The 25,735-nt window shown below is 47.2% G+C and overlaps 1 protein-coding gene across 7 annotated transcripts in view; it reads right to left on the bottom strand.

The window, feature by feature from the left end:
* SLC7A6 (solute carrier family 7 member 6) overlaps positions 1–23,410 on the bottom strand; it is a 36,484-nt gene extending 13,074 nt beyond the window's left edge. For 2 of the 7 annotated variants that reach the window (XR_010938953.1, XM_067718588.1), the window contains exons 1-4: positions 23,177–23,316; positions 13,935–13,988; positions 12,735–13,293; positions 1,719–1,844 (exon numbers count right to left, since the gene is read on the bottom strand). Coding sequence is in view for 6 of the 7 variants with exons in the window: in XM_067718588.1 (XP_067574689.1) it covers positions 1,719–1,844; positions 12,735–13,257 (649 nt within the window). In the remaining variant the exon portion in view is untranslated. Of the gene's footprint in view, positions 1–1,718; positions 1,845–12,734; positions 13,294–13,934; positions 13,989–21,985; positions 22,427–22,470; positions 22,566–22,668; positions 22,737–23,130 lie in introns of those variants that run through there. The other 5 variants (XM_067718591.1, XM_067718590.1, XM_067718589.1 and 2 more) reach the window with 5 other exon arrangements.
* Positions 23,411–25,735: the final 2,325 nt, after the last annotated feature.

Genomic DNA, 25,735 nt, shown 5'->3' with positions numbered 1-25,735 from the left:
CAAAGCCCTAGTGAATTTCCATTTCCTGCGGGAGACCACAGGGTAGGCCACAGTTCTTATTTTTAGAAAGAACCCTGTTTCACATAAAGGAGTCATTTTTCATTAACAATTAGATCTTCCTGTGGAACTACCTCTCATGGCCCAGACAGTTCCACAACTTGGTCAAATGGGTTTCTCAGTCTCATGGAGAGAACTCTACTCGCAGTGGCTATGGTTGTGTGCGGCAGGAAATCACAGGCTTCGAAGGAACTGGGATCTTATTTCTCACTGGGCCTGGGGTAGGCCTGGGCCACCTCCACCTTTGGAGAGGCTGCCTAGACATCTGTCATCCTCCTTGGAGGCCTCCAGAGACTGCAGACTTGCAAGCCAAGGGAACAGCACCCAGCTGTCCAGGAGACAGACCTTCTAGACACATTGGAGGTTTTTAATAAGACCCAGACTTCTAAGGAAGCCTGCTGTCACCCACTGCAGAAAGCCTAGACCCATCCCCCAATGTGGCAAAAAGGGCTGGGTGTGCAACAAAGAGGGGGTAAGTAGAGACTCCCGAACCCCAGGGGTGCCACTCATCACACACAGTAGCTGTTCCCTAGGGCACAGATCCTGGAGGGAGAATTACTCAACTACCCAATTAGACCCCAAGATGTTTCAGAGACTCTAGGAACATCCAGATGGCTGGCTGTACTAACTTGGCACACAGGCACACAGATACTGGACCAGCTGCCTAAGATTCACCCAGGGCGCTTCTTAAAAACACACTTTTTTCTTTTTTAGTTTTGTTTTGTTTTTTGGCCGCGCCACGCGGCTTGTGGGATATTAGTTCCCTGACCAGGGATTGAACCTGGGCCCTCGGCAGTGAAAGCCAGAATCCTAACCACTAGGCCACCAGGGAATTCCCCAAAACACATTTTTTTGAACTCCAAGCCAACCAGAGTTTGATCCGATAGGTCTGAGGTTGGAGTCTCAGCTCCTCAGGGGATTGTAAACACAGCCAAGTTTAGAGACAGATGACCCAGAGAACTGTGTTGTCTAATAATTGAGACACCCTTGGCCAAGGGCACCTCAGGACTTCTCTAAGGGGTCAGGGAATATTGGGAGGCCTGTTACCCTCCCTGTCAGCCTACTCTGATCTGGGAATGAAAAGCTCTCTAAGGCCAACAGGCAGGAAAGTCAGTGCCAACTTCACAATATTTTAATATTTTGCTGAGAGCTGACTTTGGGAGGAAATGCTAAATAAGAGCAAGTCCAGATGAAAAGTAAAGGCTGCAAAATAACCACTCATTTCCAGACCCCATCTCCCTGCCACCCACACACTTCCCACCCCTCTCAAGGAGGGCCAAGCCCTCCTCCCCACTGACTGGCGGTCACAGACCAAAAGCAGGAGCCAGAGCAGGGCTCACTCTATCTCCACTGATTACTTTTATGACCCAATTACAACCCAAGTTTCAAAAGCTCCTAGGCCTTCGGCTGGCTTCTTGCAATGCTCCCCACCACCACAGAGGGAAAGCAGCCCCGAGGGAGGGGCTAACTCACGTCCACTAGACCAAACCAGCCTGGCCCAAGAAGCCCAAGAACAGATTTCCTGTTCTCACTGACACAGTCTAGCACATATACAGAAAGAGCTGAGCAGTAAAGCTAACGGAGTCCCCACATCCTCCTCAGGGAATCCAGGGGAACTCCCGGAGTCACCCACCCTCCTTCTGACCTGGGGCCCTTCTTACCCTGGCACAGTTTAACAAGGCCCATGACAATGATGGCAATGAGTGCCAGGACCTTGGCGTAAGTGAATGTGTCCTGCACACGTGTGCCCCACTTGACGTAGGCACAGTTCACAAACGTCAGCAGACCTAGGAAGAAAACCATAAAGTCAGTGGCAGGCTTGAGCTGAGGGCACCGACGCCCAACCTCTCTTTACAAAGCACATCATTTCTATCCTGTCTGCCTAAGGCAAAGGGGCCGACGGACCGGTCAGAACCAGAACAGGCAAATGGGGGACATCTCCCATCTGCCCCAGCTGAGAGGAAAACATCCCATCAATGTTGACAAGTAATGATACAAAGGCATGCACTACCACATATTCATGCATTCTGACAGCCCGAACCATTTTTGGAAATTCCCCCCAGGCCCAGGAATGGTGAACTTCACCCATTCTTCCCCACTCAGATTCCCAAAGTTTCAAACCACCTGGGGCACAAGACCTCTCCATGGCCACATTAGAGAATGGGGACAAGAGAGGCCCAACAACAAATAAGGTCAATTTAAATGCAGGTGGCAGGTCACCTAGCAGTTAGGGAGACAATGTTTTGCATGTAATTATTTTTTTAAAAGGCTATCATGTGCCTGACAATTTCACATACATCCTCTCAATTAATTCTCACAACCACGAAACAGACATTCCTATTCTCATTTTACAGATGAGGAAACTGAGGTTGACAGAGGCTAACTACCATTCCCAAGCTTACATAGACCCCCCCCCCCCATCTCCCCCACGCCCATTCCTATCCAAACCTCCCAGTTCTCGGATAGGCCCATGGAAAAGTGGGCTCGCGTCAGCACTGCTGGCTTTCCGTTCCAGCTCCTCACGTACCTCAGTGATACCTGGGTCCTGTGTTAGAGGTCCCACCACCTTACCCCGGCTAAATAGGGACTGCTCTGATCCATGGAGAATATCAGTATCCAAGGGGCTCCACAGTGACACCTCTAGCCTCCAAAAATAGAACTTTTACGAGAACCTCAAATGTTATTACAAAATTTGGGGGCTCATCCTCCAGTCCACGTCTACCTACTTCTACCCATGTTGCACTTTCTCCTTCAGTCCGACTCTCTCCTTACTGATGCCGGATATACACATGAGAGAAATGTCCTCCCCTCCTCCTCCTGCCATAGGCAATAGCAACTCCCACTTTCAAGGTCTAGCTCAGTCCCCACTTCCTCTGTAAAACCTTGCTAAAATATATCAGCCATCTCCTCCCTGAGCTCTCTCTCCCTGAACCCTACAACATTCTCACTTAACACACAGTTTAGTACCTTGTGCTGTGGTCATATGGACATATGTCTCAAGAAGGTTCCTCTCTCTCCCTCAGGCATCTGGGTGGTACTTCCCCAAGGAGATCACAAATTCTTAGGGGGATACAAAAGCATACTGTTTTCTTAAGCTTACTGCCAAGCAAAGATGGGAACTGATCAACCGTGGTTGGAATCAAGATGGTGATGACTTTCGCTTAACTGCCAATCCCCTGGAGCAAGGCAGTTTTCAGAAAGTTGGACATTCCTCCACTCAAATGGAGAGGAGAGCCTAGGGCCAGCCTGTGGATATAAGCATGAGTGGCTGAACAGCCTCCATGGCACTTTAAGAGCTTTCATTCAGTACTTTGGCAAATGACACGGGTGCTTACTAGTCAGTCATATAGGGTGCATGGGGGCGGGGGGTGGGGGAGAAACGAGGCGGTGGGGAGTAAATAATGGCCAAGGGGGAAGGGATAAGACCAAAGGAATGCACACTGCTGGCAGGTCTTCCCGGGGACCTGCCCTGCTAATCAGAGTTCGCTGTGTGAAGCTAAGCCTAGATCAGCTAACATGAGGATTACCTAATAAATAGCCACCAGTAATCCACAGGCCTCTGTGCAATACAGTAAGCATATTTTGAAGTACCTGCCAGGCCCCTTCTTGGGAACTGCTCCCCCTTCCCTATCACGGCTGATAGAGTCCAACAACGGACCCAAGCTAGGCCTATTTGATTCTCTCTCCCAAGAATATGGAGTCAGGATACCAAGAAACTGAACCTATCTAACAGCAGCGAAGTCAGGGGCCACAGCAAGTCAAAATCACCTACGAGCCCCTGTAATAGAGGAAGAAAAGCCACAAGAAAGCAGAGGAAGGAAGCAGGACTACAAAAACGAGCAGAAGTGAGAGCAGCTTGTAAGAAGCTGTGCAGCTTGTGAGAAAAAGATTGATGAAGGAGAAAAACAAATACTGTATGCTAACACATATATATGGAACCTAAAAAAAAAAAGGTTCTGAAGAACCTAGGGGCAGGACAGGAATAAAGACAAAGATGTAGAGAATGGACTTGAGGACCTGGGGAGGGGGAAGGGTAAGCTGGGACGAAGTGAGAGAGTGGCATGGGCATATATACACTACCAAATGTAAAACAGATAGCTAGTGGGAAGCAGCCGCATAGCACAGGGAGATCAGCTCGGTGCTTTGTGACCACCTAGAGGGGTGGGATAGGGAGGGTGGGAGGGAGACGCAAGAGGGAGGGGATATGGGGTATATGTATATGTATAGCTGATTCACTTTGTTATACAGCAGAAACTAACACATGATTGTACAGCAATTATACTCCAATAAAGATGTTAAAAAAAAAAAGGTTGACGAGGAAAAACACAGAAACATACAGAAGACAGAGGCAGAGGCAAGACAGACAAGAGACAAAGACAAGGAGGCAGAGACAAAGAGATGGAGACAAAAGGAATAGAAACAGAAAGATGGACATACACACGGAGAAAGAGGCTGTCTCACAATGTCCTAGCTGTGCTTGCTGTGCTTCTGGTTTGTAGCACTGAAATGTGGCTGCAAAATGGGGAGAGAAGCTGACACACTCCTCAGCCCACTGACAGGCACTCCCTCCTCTGGGTTCTGCTCCTTTTCCTTCCCTCCATCCGGGTACAAACTGCCCCCATGGCTTGGGCCTCTCTGCACACAGTGGGAATTCAATGAGTGAAGGCAGCACCTCAATGGAAGCCCCTGCAGAGCCCCTTCTCAAAGACCGGATGGAAGGATACACAAAAGCCTGGTCACAGCAGCTGCCTCAGGGAGGAAGACTAAAGCTCTGAGAGGGAGGAGACTTTTCCACTATATACCATTTTATATAGTTTGACTGACTTACCATGCACATACACTTCTTTCTCAGTAAAAGTACTTAATTTAAAACACTCTGTAGGACTTCCCTGGTGGTGCAGTGGTTAAGAATCTGCCTGCCGATGCAGGGGACACGGGTTCAAGCCCTGGTCCGGGAAGATCCCACATGCCGCCGAGCAACTAAGCCCGTGCACCACAACTACTGAGCCTGCGCTCTAGAGCCCACGAGTCACAACTACTGAAGTCCACGCACCTAAGGCCCGTGCTCTGCAGCAAGAGAGCACGTGCAATGAGAAGCCCGCTGGCCTCAACTAGAGAAAAGCCCACGCGCAGCAACAAAGACCCAATGCAGCCAAAAATGAATAAATAAATAAAATAAATTTATAAAACAACAACAACAACACTATGTAGCCAGGGAGCAGGACCAGGAGTAGAGTAGGTGAGTAAGGAGCCCAGGGCACAAAATTTAAGTAGGCACTCACTGTCGGGGGGCAACCTGGCAAACCTGAGAGTGAGTGCATCCTTAAATGCTGGCCCCAGGAGCCCTGCTTGCTTCACTGGACTCTCAGCCCTGCCAGAGAACAGAGAGCTCCGAGAACAGTCTACCAAGCAGAAGCCAACTCCCTCGAATGTTTTCCTGATTCTAATTAAGAAACAAAATTTCACCATCTGATCCCCCACCTCCCCACCCCACCCCCCACCCGCCTCCCAGAACTCCCATTCCCATCTAGCAGCAAGGACTACACCAGAGCTCAAATACAAGACAGCCAGGCTGAGCCTGGAGGCCAGGCACTCAGACTCAACTACCACAATTAAAACATGCACGCCTTCCCTCTTCCTCCAATCTCATTTCCTTGCTGCATGCCTGCACCAATGAGTGTGGGACCCATGTCAGGGTCTTCCAGGCTCTCTAGGGACTTGTTGCTGAGAAATACTCAAACAGCAGATCCAGATCCAATCCCTAAGCAGAAATAAATCCCCAAAGTCTCTCTGTGGCAAAGATGGCTACATATCTTCTAATATCTGTTCTTCCATCTTTCCTTAGTAATAGAAATTTTAGCTGGAGTCTGGCTGCCCAAAATAATGATGACATTTCCCAGCCTCTTTTGCAGGCCGGTATGGCCAAGTAACTAAGTTCTTAACCCAGGGATATAAGCAAAGTGTTGCATAAGTAAAACCTTATAGGAGTATCTTTGAAGGGTGAGAGGTGTCTTTCTTTGTCCTTCCTGTCAGCTACAAGGCAGACATGACTGGAGCTTGAGTAGCCATCCTGGACCACCAGCCAGAAGTCACATGCTGAGGATGGCAGAGCAGTAAAACAGAAGGAAGGAACCTGAAGAATTATGAAGTCATCCTACTAGCCCCACGCTGCCTACTTCTAACATGTGAGAAATAAATTTCAACATGCTTGAGCCATGCTCCTTTTGGTTTTCAGTTGTTTGAAACCCAGACTAATCCTGAGTAATACATGTGCCCACAGACAAAACTGCAACTCTCATACTCTCCTTCTGATGAGGAGATGGCCTGGCATCTGAAGCCGTAGTTCCAGTTATGCTGACTGTCGCAGCTCCCTTCTCCTACAAGCACTGGGAGGAAAAGGAACATTCCAATTCCTCCCACAAATAGGCCTTCAAGGACAGAGGAGTGCAATCCTTAACAACGACGACAAAGTGGGAAAAGAAAAAGAAGGGGAAAAAAACATCTACAATTCTCTTAGGAGAGAAATGTTCTACAACAGTCTAGGAGAGGTAAACCCTTCCAAGTGGAGATCCTGGAATCAGAAGCTACCTCTTGGCATGTGTATGAATACATAATGTACATGTCTTTTTTAAAAGCTTCCTTGTTTTCAATTACACAAGTATACATATTTAATCTTATTATCAAAACATTCAACCTATACATAGGGTTAGAATCCAGGGTTTTTGAGCAACTGTGGTCAAGGCCAGTCCTCCTCAGGCCTGCCACTGTCAGAACATAAAAGCTGTCTATCCATAGCAACAGCTGACCAAAATAGAGGAGAGTATCCTTCCTACTTAGAACCCTGCCCAGGCATGAGTCCAAGACAGCAAGAGGCAATAGGAAGCCATTCATACATCACACAGTGTTTCCTCACTGCAGTCTCACCCTTGACAGTCTCCCTTTCCTTCTTCCTTCCCCTCCTCTTCCCTTCCCTGTCAGCCTTACCAAACAAATCCTCAGGGACAATGGAGTCTCAGCTGTGAGCACACCTCTGCTGATGCCACTGTGTCAGTGCTGAACTGACTTCCACGTCAGTTCATGGCAAATACTCTCCAATGATGTATTTGAGGTTACATAACAGACAGAATCCCACAGGGATAAATGCACCAAGACCTAAGCCAGAAACACACACTTCTGCAGACAAATCAAGTACTCCTACAATGCTGGGCACCTGGGCTACTGAGAATACTGCTGGTCACCTGGTCAGAGAAAGGACCTATGGACCTCAAGAAGTGCCATTTTCCCCTACAGTCCCATAAGTGAATAAGAGCCCCTAAGCATACGGAGTTCAGCGGGCAGCCTGAGGCCCCACCCACCACAGAAGAGTCCAAGATCCCAGAATACATAATAGCAGAATGACAGTTTCTCAATTTCAGCACAATTGACATTTTGGGCCAGATAAGTCTGTCATGCGGGGCTGTCTTGTGCATTATAGGATGTTCAGCAGCACTCCGGACCTGTACCCACTGGATGCCAGCAACACCCCTTCCCAGCAGTTGCAACAACCAAAAATGTCTCCAAACCTTGCCAAATGTCTCCTGGGGGGGTAACTCATCTCCAGTTGAGAACCACTGTTCTGACATAGTGAGTACCTAAGACAATCTGAAATCCAAAAAAATAAAAGCTGCTTGGATGTATCTCCCTGCCATGTATAACCTGGGACTGGAGTGGAGGGCTGCTGGAAGCCAGGATCTGAAATAGCAATGCCTTCAGGGCCCGAGAAGGTAATATAAATGAGCAAAGGCAAGAATGTCTGGACATAAAACAAGAGGGAGTGGGGGACTGCAGTCAATGGGAGAATATATGCTCCATTTAAAGGAGTAACCACTACTCAAATGCAGCTGATTGTGTGAGGCTGGAATATGGGTCCAAGTTTGCCAGAACTTTTGATTTTTCAAGAGAAAGGGCAAGTCCTGATTTTTAAATGTTGGCAAGTAATTCAAAATTATTTAGAACACTGTGCAGGCCCAATATATCTGTGGGCCAAGGGTGGCCCGTGGGCCAACAGCTTGCAGCTCTGCCCTAGAGTTAGTTATATGGAGACTGCCTAGGCCCTTTCTTCTAGGATGGAATTTTAATTGTCTAGCTTAGCATGGATATAACTTCTTTAAGCAGTCTCCCAACTAACCTGGACCCCTCTCATGTCTCAGTTTCAAGACTAACGTAATTCTCCTACCCAAGCCTCACCCAGCATTCAGTGCAGATCTTTGTTTTTTCCCCTAATTATGACATAGTTGTTTTCTTCCAATTTAGGTCTCTTGAGACCAGGCTGCTCTCAGTGCCACCTCTGTCCAAGGAGGCTCCCTCCAGGACACCCCAGCTTAGCTGGATGATACATCAGCCTGATTCTACACCCTAATTTCCAAGAAGAGGAGTAAACTGAGCCCTAAACCCTAATCTGTTAGGATGGGACAAGGTTTTAATGACTTGGCACCAGCTCTGACAAGTTTCCCGCCCTCAGGCCCGCTTTATGGAAATACCTTGGTTTCTGGAATAGGGGTTTTTGGTAATGCAAATACTGAGTAATCTGTGTAAAAGTACATTTGAATGAAAGAAGTTATATGATACCATAACTTTGCATTTCTAAGAGGTGAGGTCTCTCCTCCAATCAAAAGATCAGTTCCTAGTGTGGGGATGGGCTTCCTAAGAAAAAACAATGGGAAAAATCATAAAAGAAAAAAGATTTAACAAACAAAAATCTTCTTTATGTGAAAAATTATGTACAGAGGTGCCCTTTGATTTGGTAACTCTTGGAATTCATCCTAAGGCCATCAAGGGACCAATGCACAGGCACTCACAGGTGCTCAGAAAAGAGTACAAATTCACGAAATCTTCTAGAAAGCAACTGGGTAAAACACGAAGAAACTTAAAACAGTTTAATTCTTTAGACACAGGGATTTCTCTTTTATAATTTTATCCTAATAAAATATGAAGAAACTCTGAAAATGATTTCTACACAGCAGCATTATTTTTAATAATGATATTATAGGGCATTTACTGTATGCCAGTCAGAGAGAAGTATTGTACTTTATTTGTATTGATTCACTTATTCCTCACAACAATCTTTTCAGATAGGTACTATCAATGAAATGAAAAAAAAATGTTGCCTGTCATATCAGTAAACAAAGAATGTTGCAGCCATCAAGCCATCACAAAACAGCTGCTCCCCGGAGAGCCCTAAGGGAACTCAGGATAGAAACAGATGCCTGCCACCTAGCAGTCAGCCACCCACTAACTGCAGCCACCCCCGACAGTGCACCCTGAAGAGACTTAGGTTGAGAAACCACAGGACACTGCCCCCAGATAGCTGAGCTACATATCAAAGGAGTGATTTCAACGAGCCCTGACTTTTGCATTTTTCCATACATAGAAAAGAGCTAAATTCCTTAATGAGATATCTGGTTTTCTTTAATTAACAGTAATCTTTTGGGACTTCCCTGGCGGTCCAGTGGGTAAGACTCCAAGCTTCCACTGCAGGGGGCATGGGTTCGATCCCATTTTTTTGGCAGCGAAAAACCAAAAACAAACAAAAAACAGTAATCTTTTAATGTTCCAACTACCTGGTCTTTGTTGCAAAAACTCCTATATATCCCGGCCCCTCCCTTACCTCTTTGCAGCAGTGTCTCAGAGCTATCTGAGATGCTGTGCCCCAGGCTTAAGTCCTCAGTTTTGTCTGCAGAATAAAAATAATTCTCAACTTTTAGGTTGTGCATGTTTTTTTCAGTTCACAGTACAATCACTATTCCCATTTTACAAAATGAGAAAATTAAGGCACCAGTTAACTATCTCCTCCAAGGTCAATAGCTACTCAATGGTAAAGCTGGAATCAAACCCAGCCTGGCATGGGAGCCTATGATCTTCCCCCTCCCCCCACCCACTGGCCATGCCGAGAGGCATACGGGATCCTAGTTCCCCAACCAGGGATTGAACCCACATCCCCTGCAGTGGAAGCTCAGAGTCTTAACCACTGGACCGCCAGGGAAGTCCTCTTTTTTGGAATCCTAACCACTAGGCCACCAGGGAACTCCCAAGGGAGGCTATGATCTTAACCACTATATTACACTGCCTGGAAACTACTTGTGTGTCCCAAACCATGTTTTCTAAGAATATTTGGTGAAAGGGATTAAATATTAAATTTTTTTAAATGCAGTATACAAACCACAAAGAGTATTATATCAAGGGTACTTTTTTAAAATGATGGATAAGCAGAAAAAAAAATAGCAGAAGGTATTTCACACAAATAGTAACAATAGTTCTCTGGGAGGTAAAATCATGGGTGATTTTAACTTTCTTTTTTTGCATTTTTCTAATTCTCTGTAGGGTCTATGCATCACCTTTTAATAAAAAAGAAGATATATATATATATATATATATATAACTTTAAAAAATGTTTCTTTTGGGACTTCCCTGGTGGAGCAGTGGCTAAGAATGCCACAATGCCACAATGAAGTGCCACAATGAAGACCCAACACAGCCAAAAATAAATAAATAAAATAAATAAATTTATTTTTAAAAAATGTTTCTTTTGAAGAACATTTCACAAAAAGGGGGGAAATCCAGGATATACTAAGTTTAAAAAGCAGAATATCAAGTTATATGCAAAGTATGATTCCAATTCTATAACAGAAAGAAATGAAGACGTAACTGAACTATTAAAAGTACCCATACGTCAGGCTTCCTGGTGGCGCAAGGGTTAAGAACACGCCTGCCAATGCAGGGTACACAGGTTCGAGCCCTGGTCCGGGAAGATCCCACACGCCACGAGCAACTAAGCCCGTGCTACTAAGCCTGTGCTCTATAGCCTGCGAGCCACAACTACCGAAGCCCGTGTGCCTACAACCCGGGCTCGCAACAAAGAGAAGCCACTGCAATAAGAAGACTGCGCACCACAACGAGGAGTAGCCCCCCCACCCCCACCCCGTCTCCGCAACTAGAGAAAAGCCCACGCATAACAACAAAGACCCAACGCAGCCAAAAACAAATAAATAAATAAATTTATTTTTTTTTAAAAGTACTCCTGAGTTTCACTGGTGGCTCAGTGGTTAAGAATCCACCTGCCAATGCAGGGGACACGGGTTCGAGCCCTGGCCCTGGCAGATCCCACATGCCGCGGAGCAACTAAGCCTGTGCACCACAACTACCAAAGCCCGCGCGCCGTGCTCCGCAATAAGAGAAGTCACTGCAATGAGAAGCCCGCGCACCGCAACGAAGACCCAACGCAGCCAAAAATAAAAATAAAATAAATTTATTAAAAAAAAAAAAGTACTCCTGTCTGGGGACTTCCCTGACAGTCCAGCGGTTAAGACTCTGCGCTCCCAATGCAGGGGGCGCGGGTTCAGTCGCTGCATGACGCGGCCAAAATAAATAAATAAATATTAAAAAAAATAAAAGTACTCATGTCTTGGCGGTAGATTATAGGTGATTTGAGGCTAATTTAAATTTCTCCTGAACAAACATGTTTTATAATCAGAAAATTATTCCCTTTTTTGGAGAGCTTAGGCTAGAGTTCCCCTGGTGAAACCCTATCACATATACCGCTGAGTTCCCACTTTCTCTCCTCCCAGGGGTATCTGTGGAAGAGTTCCCTTTTAACATCTGTCTTTAATAAATTCCTTAAAGTCAGGAGTCACAGCATACTGTACAATCCTTTACGGCTAAGTCCAAGGTACTGTCAGTCTATTTTTAACACTGTGGATAAACTACACATACTGCCAACGCTTTGCAAGCAAAGATATGGAAAGAACAGAGTATAATTAAGTGCCTCTGGCAGCACAGTGCTAAGGAACACAGGGAATTCTGGGCCACTTCTCAGCTAAAACACTAGCTTTACTAGACTAAGTTCACAATAATCTTCTCTCCCTTCCAGTGTTTTCACACAGAATTCCTCCTTACAACCTCATAAGAAAAAAAGGAAAATAAAGAGAGATCCACTGGGATCTCAGGTTCTGCCCTCAGAAACCAAATACAGGGTAGAAGCCACCTTCCTCGCTGGCCGCAGGCAGAGCCTGTTTACAAAGTCAGCATAAAGAAATCTGAAACACCAGTGGGAAACAGCCATTTTGGTGTGGTGCCTGCTGCTTAGATCGGCCTGTGAAGAGTGGCAGTGGCAGGAAGGAGTGGTCCTACTGTGAGCCTGTAGGACATAAAGCCTTGGGACCCCCACAGTCTAGAGAAGCTCATTTCCTCACTGATGGCTTTAAACTGGTCTAAGATTAAAAGCTGGGAAGCAAAATAACTTTTTTTTTTTTTGGAGCAGCAGAATAAACGCCTCAGCACTGAGGGTTTTTCCTGGGTTAAGTTACAACTAGTGATGTTGACACCAATCAAAATAAGACAAATATAAGACATGCACCAACCTGTCACATAGACTGGGGAACAGAACTCAGGGACACCGAAGAAGGAAAGTGAGGCACCAGAAGCCACAAACAGATTCAGACTCTCCCCATCCCCATCCTTTACCCTTACTTATCTCAGGAACAAATGACTTTGGTGAAATTGCTTCTTCAAAAAGGTAAGATGCCTCTCTTCCCCACAGAAAAAGAAAAGCAAATTATGCTCTTCAAATATAAATTACCATTAGCATTATAAAAATAACCCACAGCCCCACGCATACTCCCCCGCTAAGCCCTCAGACTTACACATGCAGGCTGCAGCGAGGAGACGGCAGGCCAGGTACGGGGGCTCGCAGGTGGGAAAGGAGGGCTGGATGATGTAGTTGGCAAAGGTGATAGCGATAATGGCCTGACTGGTGGGCTCAACAATTAGCAGGGAGGCCCAGAGGCGGATAAAGGCAATGAAGCCCCCAAAGGCCTCTAGAATATAAGCGTAGCTGGCCCCCGACTTGGTGATGGTGGTCCCCAGTTCTGCATAGCAAAGGGCACCCACAACGGAGAAAAGCCCACCAATGGCCCATATGATCAGCGACAACCCATAGGAGGCAGTGTAGACCAGCACGCCCTTGGGTGAGACAAAGATTCCTGAGCCGATCATGTTGCCCACCACCAGGCTGACCCCATTCAGCAGAGAGATCTCCTTCTTTAGCTGCATAGTTTCTGTGGACCGCTGAGGCAGCATGCTGACATCTTCTTCCTCCCTGGGCCGGCTGGCCTCAGGAATGAGATGGTATGTGGGTGTGGGGCTCTCCAGCTCCCTGGCTTCCATGGCAAATAGTTCCTTCACAACTGTGTTTACTATGGCCTGGCAAAGAATATAAGTATGTCAGTCTAGGGTAGTGGCTGATAAGGCTCTAGTTCAGACCTGCAAGGCAGGCAGATTTCCCTGCCTACCTCTTGTGTAGGGACAGCATGACTCATACACAGACCTAAATACAATGAGCCTGTCTGAGTTCCCACCACAGGATACAGAGAAATGGAGGCAGGCTGACCTCCACTGCTCCCAGGAAAGACACCAACAGGGCTCAGACACGACATGAGGGTGACTTCTAACAAGAGTCTTGATGCCCAGGGTAGGCTGGCATTAGGTTTATCCATAGCATGGATTCTCCCTGAGGTGTAGGTTTTGCTCTGTTCTTACCAACTTAAAACCTACAAACTTGCCAGAGTCCCAGCACTAGGTTCACAGCACTAGCCAGCCTGATAGGCCTCTCAGTTTCCATACTCACTCACCTCCACCCAAACATAAACAGGGACTTCTGCAGTGTCCAGCCACATGTGGAGAGGTCTGTAGCTACTCTCAGGCCAGCAAAGAACATGAACAGGTGGTGGGAAGGGCTAGGAAGATGCTAAGACAAGGGCATATCGCTATTGCAGAGACTAGACCAAGGAGAGAACATCCATGAAAATACACACCCTTGTGTTGCTTTGTCCATTAACACCCACCTCACTTCCCACGTTGCTGCTTCCTCATTCAACACCTTTCTTCTTCTAAAGTGCCTAAAAGAGAGGGATAACATAATAAGACCAGATGAAGAAAGAACATTCAGAGGGCACCCTAATGTGGGACTCATCTGCTATTGGCTTATTTGCTTTCCTCCTCAGCCTGCCTCTCACTACCACCTGGGGCTGCAAAGAGATTCCCCCAAAACAGGACCCAGTAATCTTGACACCAAAACAAAGCTATAAGTCTCCTCTTATCCACAGATCTGGCATTGGAAGGCATCCTGTAGGGAGATGGTGTGCACACGTACATACATGCACACTGCTTCTTTTGGATCAGCATTGGGCCAATCCAGAAACCTCAAGGAAGCTGGATCCCACACCAACCTATCTATGAAGGACCCAGAATCTGTCGGAGGAAGACAAGCACCTTCCTGACCCTGCACTCAGCAGGACCTTCTCTCTTCCTCAATTTCTGTGCCCTAGGAATTGGGAATTCAGATCCCCAACTCCTACTGCATCTTCTGGAGAAAGGAATCTGGTAAGCCACTTGATTCCCTCCCAGGAGTCAGTCCTTTAAGGTCACAGAGATAACTTCCAGGAATAAGAATGGGATCAGTACGTCATCTTCCCAGAACCTTCTCATCTAGTCAACAACAACGGATGTGCTGGAATCTTGCCTCATGGAGCTCAGAGCAAGTGAACCACAGCCACTCAAGACTGAGTAGTTCTCAGGGAAAACTCCAATCTCCACAGGCCCCACTCAAAACTCCTGCCTTACCTGTCCCAGTACCCCTCCAGAGTCTAGACCTGAGCCCAAGTGAAAAAGCTCCTCTGGGGCCATTAATAAGCCTTCCCCCACTCCCAGCGGAGTTGAGCCAGCCTCCTTCTGCTTATTATGAGGCCTGGCTTTAAGGCAGCACCACTTTTCCTTTCCTCCTGGCACCAAGCCATGAAGGTGACTCTATGCAGGCACGTGGGAAAATATCTGTTTTCATGTGTCTGTCAGGTGAGCTCAGATATGCATGAAAACAAAACTAGGAAACACCTGAAGAGCCTGTCTCACATAGAGTCAGGTGCAGGGACTTCCCTAGTGGCGCACTGGTTAAGAATCCACCTGCCAATGCAGGGGACACGGATTCGAGCCCTGGTCCTGGAAGATCCCACATGCCGCGGAGCAACTAAGCCCGTGCACCACAACTACTGAGCCTGCGCTCTAGAGCCCACAAGTCACAACTACTGAGCCCATGTACCACAACTACTGAAGCCCGCGCACCTAGAGCCCGTGCCCCGCAACAAGAGAAGCCACCGCAATGAGAAGCCCACGCAACGCAACAAAGAGTAGCCCCTGCTCGTTGCAACTAGAGAAAGCCCGCGCTCAGCAACAAAGACCCAACGCAGCCAAAAATAAATTAAAAAAAAAAAAAAGAGTCAGGTGCAGGCTCTTCATCAGTGAGTGCTTCCATGTGTATGCTCTATGCACGTTAATAAACTTGATTGTTTTTCTCTTGTTAATCTGTCTTTTGCCAGTTTAATTTACAACTCCCCAGCCAAGGAACCTAAAATGGGTAGAGGGAAAGTGTTCTCCCCCCCCACCGCACCTTACATTCCTTTAAAAAACAAAAAAGTCAGTGCACAGAGACTTGGGTTGCCCACTCAACCCAACATGGAGGCAAGCAGAGAAACCTGGCCCCAGTGGTCACTCCAGCCTCCCCCTATTCATCAGACCCCAGCTGGTGGAGAGGGGGAGGAGGTTACCAGGTATTCTATTTGGACTTCTGATACCAGACTGTGAGTTTTCTATCAAACAATTCTGCAACATCCAGCAGATCTGGTGTCTGCTACAATTTAATCAATTCTAACACCACCTACCTGGAAATAGCAACAGATTCCTCAGGTTAAGGGCTCAATCTTACAAAACAGCCCTCCCCACCCAACTTAAGATGCCAAATCGCAAGTCCAGGTTTTTCCTGTGCTTCTGACCAACTGGCTATGAATCGGAGGTTCCCACTATCCCCTCCTCGGGTTCAATTAATTTGCTAGAGCTGCCCACAGAACTCAGGAAAACAGTTTACTTACTAGATTACCAGTTCATTATAAAGGATATAACTCAGGAACAGCCAGAAGGAAGAGATGCAAGGTATGGAGAAGAGGCACGGGAAGCTCTCCAAAACCTGTCCTTTTGGGTTCTTTATGGAGGCTTCATTACAAAGGCATAACTGATCAAATCACTGACCACTGGTGATTGATTCAATCTCCGGACCCTCTCCCCTCCCAGGAGGTCGGACCTGGACTAAAACTTCCAAACCCTCTAATCACAGGGTTGGTTCCCGCGACAAGCAACCCCCATCCTTAGAGGATCTAGATGCTTTCAAAAAAAATCACCTCATTAACAAACTCAGGTGTGTTGAAGGGGGCTGGTTATATGAATAACAAAAGACATCCGTTTAACCTTTACTGATCTGGAGCTATTTCAGGAACTGGGAACAAAACAAATGTTATAACAAAAGATGCCTCTGTGGCTCTTATTAGGAAATTATAAGAGCTGTGGGACAGGAACAGTGGACAAAGACCAAATAAATAATCACAATATCACAGGGAGGGAAAAAGGTAAACTCACTTCACTGGAAAATTTAAAAATAGGATGAAATGTAACTGCCTTGACTTCTAACTTTCACTTAAGATGTAGAAATCTGGGAAAAGCATCACTCCGACTCCAATGACAAGAAAAAGGCAGATAATCTACAGAATTGTAACTTTTCTTGAAATCATTAGAGAGCTGAGGTTACAGGCCAACCAACCAGACTGAGATTTAGGAAAAAACAGATACCTCCCAGAGAGATGCAAGTTCTGGCTTACCTGTGGCGGAGGGAGAACAATGGAACCACCATACAGGCAGGAAAGAAGAATTCAATTCGGGAACAATTTTTAATGAATTACTAAAGGTCAAGTTTGGGTTAGCAAGAGCCGTAGACACTTAGAGGGTTTTCTCCAGTGAGACCTCAGTGGGTGCTCACAAGAATTACTAGGCCAGAGAAAGCCTCTCAGAAGTGCTGGCCTGGAGAAGGAAAGCAGTCACTGCTCTGGGAAAAATATGAAGGTCCACCTGCTCCCTTCTCTAAAAATCTTAATCACCTGGGGAATGGGGAAACTGTCATTCCCAAGGCAGCTGGGACAGGGTGAAAGAAAAAATAAAACAATCCTCTCTGCCTGAGGGAGGAGCAGGAAATTCTGGTCCAGACAATTAGACATGGCAGGCTCACCCAGAAAGATCCCACCCCCCCGACCCAGGGAAATAGGGCCTGCCTAAGGCTGAGGCTGAACCAAGACAACAGAGAACCGCTCTACTCCCCACCACCAGGTTAGCAAGCACCCAGCAACAAGGCTGTGGTACACTGTGTGCTGAGGCACAGGTGTACAAAGAAGACCTAATGCTGAGGGTGGAGCATAAACACAGAAAAATGCACCCTCAGGGCAAGGAAACACCAGAGGAATTTGGAGCCACTGGTGCACCTAAGGTAATCATAGCAACAACAAAACTCAAACCCAACTCACCTCCTAACTGACTCAAACTCCCACATTAACAGGCTAGCAAAAGAAGACGTTGTACCCATTTCCCAGAATAAAGACTATGTACCTCAATCTCTACTTTTCCACATATTACATCTGACAATCAATAACAAATCACAAGCAACATAAAAAAAGCAATAAAAACAACCCACTATCAAGAGGCAAATTAATCAATAGGACAAGACTTAGAGATGATCCAGATATTGGAACTATCAGACAGGGAATTTAAACTAACTGTGACTGGGACTTCCCTGGTGGTGCAATGGTTAAGAATCCGCCTGCCAATGCAGGGGACGAGGGTTCGAGCCCTGGTTGTAAAAGATCCCACATGCTGCGGAGCAACTAAGCCTGTGCGCCACAACTACTGAACCTACGCTCTATAGCCCACGAGCTGCAACTACTGAGCCCGTGTGCCACAACTACTGAAGCCTGTGTGCATAGAGCCTGTGCTCCGCAACAAGAGAAGCCACTGCAATGAGAAGTCCACGCACCACAGTGAAGAGTAGCCCCCGCTCGCCACAGCTAGAGAAAGCCCGCACGCAGCGACAAAGACCCAATGCAGCCAAATATAAATAAATTTATAAAAAAAAGAATATACATATATACATTTATATGTGAATCACTTTGCTGTACAGCAGAAATTAATACAACATTGTAAATCAGCTGTACTTCAATAAAATAAATTTAAAAATAAATAAATAAATAAAATAACTATGATTGATACATTAAAGGCTCTAATGGAAAATTTGGTCAGCATGCAGGAACATATGTGGAATTTCAGCAGAGAAATGAAAACCATACAAGTCAAAATGTGAAAAAATCCAGAACAGAGCATCTAAGAGTTGTAGGACAATATCAAATGGTCTGAAGTAAATATTAAAAAATATACTTTTTTGATTCTATTAAATGCCTTAGAATATAACTAACTGCCTAAAGCAAAAATAGTAGCAATGCAGCGTTAATATATTGCATAGGTAAAAGTAAAGTGTATGAAAACAATAGCACAAAGATAAGAAAGAAGAACTGGGAGTTATACTACTGTAAGATTCTTATATAATATTATATGTGAAAACTGATGTAATATTATTTAAAGGTAGACTGTGATTAATTAAAGATGTACATTGTGAAACTAGGGCAAACACCAGAAAGTTAAAAACGGTATAAATAATAAGCCAACAGTGGAGATAAAACAGATCATAAAAAATACTCAATCCAAAAGTAGGTAGAGAAAAGAAGAAAAAAGAAGCAAAGAACACATGAAATAAGTAGAAAACAGAAAACAACTAGCAAGGTGGAAGATTTTAATCCAACCATATCAATAATAACATGAAATGTAAATGATCTAAACACACCAATTATAAGACAGACATTGTTGGGTTAGATAAAAATGCAAAACCCAATATGCAGTCTACAGGAAACCCACTTGAACTATAAAGACATAAGTTACAGGTAAAAAGATGGTGAAAAAACATGTAAACACTAATCAGAACCAAGGGGGAGGGCTTCCCTGGTGGCGCAGTGGTTGAGAGTCCGCCTGCCAATGCAGGGGACACGGGTTCGCGCCCCGGTCCGGGCGGATCCCGGGCGGAGCGCGGAGCGGCTGCGCCCGTGAGCCATGGCCGCTGAGTCTGCGCGTCCGGAGCCTGGGCTCCGCAACGGGAGAGGCCACAACAGTGAGAGGCCCGCGTACCGCAAAAAACAAAAGAAAAACAAAGGGGAGTAACTATATTAACATCCGACGAGACTTCAGAATAAGAAGTATTGCTAGGGATAAAAGAGAACATTATATAATGATAAAGAGGTCAATTCAGCAAGAAGAAAATTCTAAACGTGTATTTCCCCCAACAGCATAGCTTCAAAATACATGAAGCAAAAAGTGATAGATCTGAAAGGAAAAACAGACATCCACGATTATAGTTGGAGACTTCAATACACCTCTCTCAGTCACCAACAGAACAAGTAAACATAAAATCAGCAAGGATCTAGAACACCTGAAAATGGAATGTCCCAACACAGTTCTTGTCTAAAATTATGTGAATTCTGAGGGGAAAAACAAACAAAGAAAGGCACCTGCAATAGGGCTTACCTCCATGCAGGAGATGGGGGCAGATCAGGGGTGGGAGACAGCCTTCCAACAGGGAAAAACTGCTTTGGCTCCTCAAGTTTCACAACAGAATACCAACCTTACTATCTACTGAGTTGGTTGCTATCAGAGCACAGTTAGAAACCCTTCCTCAGGTGCTGCCCGAGGTCTTTAGGATCAATTCCAACCTTCTTATCAGGGCCTTATCACTAGACCCCCTGCTGCATATGGTCCCTCCCATGGTCCAGCCACACTGAATTACTTACAGTTTCCAGAACCTGGAGTAGTCCAGGGTTTCCAGAGCCCATCAGAAAAACACATCTTTGCTCATACTGAGTCCTTTGCCTCTAACACCCTTCTCCTCCCACCATTTTCCTCAACATCCTGGCTGACTTCTTTCTCCACACATATCCTTGTGTCCCTGCATGTGTGTGTCTAGTCTCCCTCTCTCGAAAACACAGTCTCTTGGGAATTCCCTGGCCGTCCAGTGGTTAGGATCTGTGCTTCCACTGCAGGGGGCCCAGGTTCGATCCATGGTTGGGGAACTAAGATCCCGCAAGCCCCTCGGCATGGCAAACAAAACAAAACAAAAGTCTCTAAACTCATTGTTGAAGACAGTGTTCATTAAACAATTCCATACACCCTATAAGTAATTTTCTGCCTTGAGAAACTAGTGTTAAACCCCACTTGTAAGGACATAACACAGCTTTTAACAGGTTTTCATCATATTTTCCAAGCTCCTGTGCAGCAGATAATAAAGGAATTCACTAGACCACTAAAATTTCCTCATGAAAATTTAACCATGAAACTATCATATGCAATTTTCAGGGAGAAAAATTGTCTCTTTCAAAGTTCAAACAAAGAATATTTTACAAGCTGTATTCTAAAACTTTTATAATTGATGACTATGAAAAAAAAAAAAAAAAACGCTGTTGAGAAAGACACCAAAATCTTAAATGTGGTGAAAACACAGAAGACTTTTTCTTTTTTATACTTTGAGTTTTACAAAATTTCTACAATGAAAATGTATTACTCTTTTTATGCTTAAACTTAAATTATGTGACTCTTTACATTTGTCTTTTCACTTAGGACACCAGGAAACTCAATATCAAATTCAGCTCCCAATCACAGTGAACAGATACCCTCACTTTTCAACAGTACCTGATATCTAGTCTTTTCCATGGCTTTGGTTTCCTATTTTTACTTCCTCATTGCAAGTATCTTTAAATATAAACCACCAAAATTACTCTTTAGAAAGAGATATAATAAATATATAAGTTATTTATATAATAATTATAGTGTTACATAACTGTTAATTATGTGTGAGCCATTCTCTTTACTAGCATTGTACTCAAATAACTAACTAAAACGGTTTACAACTTGCAAAGATCCAAGAAAATTAACGAAGAACAGAGCAATAATATCCACCTGTGAGGAAATAAGCAAACATCACACTTTCATAAGCCACCTCATCGTAAATGGTCAGGTACGAAGAAGAAAATGAAGTCTTAGAAGTTCCATCACACCCACAGTGGGGTGTAACTGAACACGTGTCTGAGAACCAGCCTGGTCCTTTCAAGTCATGCATGTCTAGACAACTGCTGTTCCCTCTGTCCCAGGTCCCATGAGCACCACCTGCATCACTTTTGTAGTAATGTATCCACATATTCTGGAGGCTACAGCAGGAAGGACAAAGGACAGAAGTCAGGAAATTTCCTGTGTACCAAGAAATGCCAGAGAGATCAGTCATATAACTCCTATTATTTTTGGTTTGTAATAAAAATATGTCCACAGTCAGAAAGGGAAGGAGGCAGACAGGAGAATATCAGGCCTGTGGTTTCCCACAAATTTGTCAGGAAAGGAAAATCAAATATAAGAACTTTTAATGACAATCTGAGACCAAAGTTGGGAAGCAAAAGCCATTAGCACGCAGTGGGACCTCAGCAATGTAGGCAGCCTGGGCCGTTTCCTCAAGGGCCTCCCAACAAGAACAGAGAGTTGAAAATGATTTCAGGAAGCTCTCACAGGCTTTCAAAAGTCTGCTCCTCCCAGATCTTCAAAATCAGGGAGCAGCTCTCAGAGATAAGCACCAGATGGCTGCGCATTCTGCTAGCCTGGTAGTGCTTTTTCTTCCCCATCAAGGGCAGAGACTGAATTCTTTTTACCAAGCACACAGTCCAGTGCACACAAGAGGTACTCAAAAACAAATGTTAAATTAAATATTGATTCTTGCTTATCACTGGCTATAACACAAGTGGTGCCCAAACTGTTCACTCAGTGCTCTGTGAAGAATTCTCTTAATGTTTCACAAATATCGCCTTCCATTTACGACATGAGATGATCAAACAAGATGACAGGATGTGAAGACACTAAGAAGAGCCATAGAAGCAGGAGCACACACCGTCCTCCCTCCAACAGGCCAGTCTCCCCGCGGCCCCAGGAAGCTCTGCTCAGGTGCTCACATCCTCAGGCTCGTCCCCTGGGCCTTTACTCATTTTCTGAGTCTCTCCGACGCAGCACAAGTTCTTTCTCAGCACCAGACTCACACTGGAGTATCTCACACGGTCTCTTTCACGTTCACAGGGTCGCACTCAGGGCCACTCTGACCGCGGTCTCTCTCACACTCAGTCTCTCACAATCTCCCTCTCTCAGTCCCTCTCACACTCATGGAGTCACCTCCACACTAGGGTCTCTCTCACACACACACCGAGTCTCCGTCACACTAACAGCGTCACCCTCACACTGCGTCTCGCACACTCAGGGTCACCCTCAGACTGACACACACACACACACAGACACACACACACGGCGTCCTCCTCACACGCTCAGTCTTACACTCCTGGAGTCCCCCTCACGCTCAAGGTCCCGCTCACACGCACGGCGTACCCCTCGGGCACGCGCTCACTCGCAGCGTCTCTCACGTGCCCGCGGCCCGCCTGCCCCGTGCTGGGTTACGGGAACCGCATCCCGCATGCAGCGGCGGCGCAGAGAGTTCGGCCCCAGCAGAACGCGGCCCCAGCCCGGCTCCCGCGGCCCTGCTCCCACGGCCCGGCTCCCTCGGCGCGCCCGCCCGCGGCCCGTTACCTCGTGGTGGCCCGGCGCCTCCGGGATGCTCGGTCGCGCTGCCACCGCCCCCGCCGCGACCGCTCAGGCCCCGCCCCCGCCACGTCATCCGCCGCCGGATCGCGACAGCGCGCGCCGCGTCGGGACAGGGCGCCTGGCTCCGCGCGGGGCTCGCGGGCGGCGGCGCTTCCGGGCCCCAGGGGGCCGCCGTGGCCTCTGGAATTCCGCCGGCCGCGCTCAGGGGTCTGCAGGTGAGGTCCCAGCCCCCGGCGGGCCGCGACCCGGGCCCAGCCCCACTAGCCGACTGATAGGCTGCTCCGCGACCCTGGAGTCTCTCGGGGCCTCCGAGGGACTCAATACGGGGACGCTCCCGCGGGAACCTCTAAGTGCCCCACACCCGGTTCCTCTGTGGCTTTTGGCCTGGGCCGCACTCCCGGGGGACCCCATACAGCTCACACGAGGAGCTCTAAACAGCCTCCATACCCCGTTCACAGCCAACCCTCCGCCTGGAGACCCTAGGGAGACAGACCCAGGATTCGTCCTCCGAGTCACAGCTCCGACCACCGTGCATCCTTTAAGGTCCCTGCAGACACATGGACACCGCTGAGCTTCCAGAGCCAACCCCAGGCCTACCTGGGGCCCAGGCTTGAGGACAGTTTTCAGTCCTCATCCTGCCTGACCCCTCTTGGAGCTGCACCCTCCTGTCCTCTTCCTCTCCCTGTGGTTGCTCCTCCTCCATCTCCTTCTAGGGCTCCTTTTCCTCTGGTAGCTCTGGGGCTCCGTCTAGGGCCTCCTGATCTCATGGAAAGCTGAGCCCTACCCCTTAGCTTCCTGTCCACACCTCAAGCCATGATTCTCTTCTGGGCTATGCAGTCATTTCCCCCCAGACACATGTTCACAACTACACATCCTCTGGTTCCAGACTGCCTACACACAAAACCCTGCTCCCCACCACGTAGTGACCCAGCAGGAAATGTGCAGCACCCTGAACCCTTCCTCCTCCTGCTCCCCCAGGCCCTGCATCTCATGGTTTTCTTCTCCCCAGCCATAATAGCCTCCCAATCCCTATCCTGCTCTCTCTAACCCATCCCCACAGGGTAAGAGGTGCTCCTAAAATACAGATTGGAATGACTTCGTATCTCCTCTGCCTAAAAACGCTTCCATACTCCTACCTATAGACCTGAGGTGATGATCCTTGAAGAGCGTTCACTGGTGCTGCCCTCCTTGTGCTCTCTGCTTGGAATACTTTCCCTAAGTGTGAATGAGAGTACAGGCATAACATGCCTTATTGCTCTGCGCCTTATTGTGATTCGCAGATGTTGCATCTTTTATAAATAGAAGGTTTGTGGCAATGCTGTTTTGTCAGATGATGGTTAGCATTTTTTTGCACTAAAGTTTTGTTTTGTTTTGTTTTATTTTTGGCTGTGTTGGGTCTTCGTTGTTGTGCACGGGCTTTCTCTAGTTGTGGCGAGCGGGGGCTACTTTTCGTTGTGCTGTGCGGGCTTATTGCGGTGGCTTCTTTTGTTGCGGAGCACGGGCTCCAGGCACGCGGGCTTCAGCAGTTGTGGCACATGGGCTCTAGAGCACAGGCTCAGTAGTTGTGGCGCACGGGCTTAGTTGCTCCGCGGCATGTGGGATCTTCCTGGACCAGGGCTCGAACCTGTGTCTCCTGCATTGGCAGGAAGATTCTTAACCACCATGCCACCAGGGAAGTCCACTAAAGTATTTTTTAATGAAGGTATGTACATTGTTTTGTTTTGTTTTTTTGCTGTACGTGGGCCTCTCACTGTTGTGGCCTCTCCCGTTGCGGAGCACAGGCTCCGGACGCGCGGGCTCAGCGGCCATGGCTCACGGGCCCAGCCGCTTCGCGGCATGTGGGATCTTCCCAGACCAGGGCACGAACCCGTGTCCCCTGCATCAGCAGGCAGACTCTCAACCACTGCGCCAGGGAAGTCCCCATCCCCATTTTTAAGATGAGCAAACCGAAGCTTAGGGAGGTCAGGAGACTCCCCAAGCTACTTGGCTAGAAGTGGTAGAGCTCAGATTTGAACCCCAGTCTGCTGGTCCTGAAGCCTGCTCTGACTCCATACCCTGTCTCTACAGCTGTGAAACTGAGGGTAGAAGTTCGGTTGAAACAGATCAGGGGTGAGAGGGTGAGAGGCAAGGCCATGAGTGGGTATGTGTCAGGGCACTAAGAGGCTGGGCAGGATCTGGGGGTAAGGGTTTACTCCCTTTCACGTTGTCATCCTTTTTACCAAGGCCAGCGATGCGGCTGGACCTATGTATTCCTAGTCATCCTAACCCTCTGGGCCACCCATTTTTCCAGGTCTGGCCAATAACTGGTGTAGTGAGAAGATTCAGAGCACCCTCTAGCGGCCCACGGTGTATTGACACCTAAAACCCCGGCTGGCCAGGCTTCTGTGGAGGAGGCAGGAACTGGAGCTTCCACCACCCCCACTGGCCCACAGCTCTGGGCTCTGCACCACAGACTTCTGGCCTAGTCTCCATCCTTACACGCGTTTTCCTGTCTCAGACTCTTTGTTCCTCTGTCCTTATCCATCTCCATTTGGTCCCCAGTCTTTCAGTCCCTATCTCTGCCCATCTTGGTCTCTCTCCCTCCCTCCTCAGTCTCACTCTGTTCCCAAAGAGGGACAGATGGCGGGCAGATGAACTGATGAAACAAAGTAGAAGGGTAGCATCCTAAAAAAAATTCAAAGGATGCTGAGACCTGCAAGCTGTGGGAGGACAGAAGGATGGGAAGCAGAGTCCAGACAGCGCGACCGTCAGGATTGTCCTTGGCTCCCAGCTGTGGGGTGACATTTGGGGCCTGTTGACCACATAGGAGCGGCAGAGTTGGGTGGTGGGCAGGAGCTCCATTCCAACAGGAATGTTTCAGGTCCTGCTTCTCAGTCCTAGGAGGGGAACTAGATCCCAGGAGAGGGGGAAGGAGGATAAAACCCAAAGAGGTGCACAGGAGCCATGCTTTGGTGCTGAGAGAACCCATCAAGGCCCCAGAAAGGTCAAGGTCCAGCCTCTGATTACCTGCCTCGCTAGTCCCCTCACCCTTCCACTGACTCCTTCCTCTCAT

This window comes from Pseudorca crassidens, chromosome 20, assembly GCF_039906515.1.
Source record: "Pseudorca crassidens isolate mPseCra1 chromosome 20, mPseCra1.hap1, whole genome shotgun sequence".
NCBI classification, from domain to species: domain Eukaryota; kingdom Metazoa; phylum Chordata; class Mammalia; order Artiodactyla; family Delphinidae; genus Pseudorca; species Pseudorca crassidens.
Note: the sequence above shows the minus strand (reverse complement) of the source record. Positions and strands in the feature narration are given on the sequence as shown.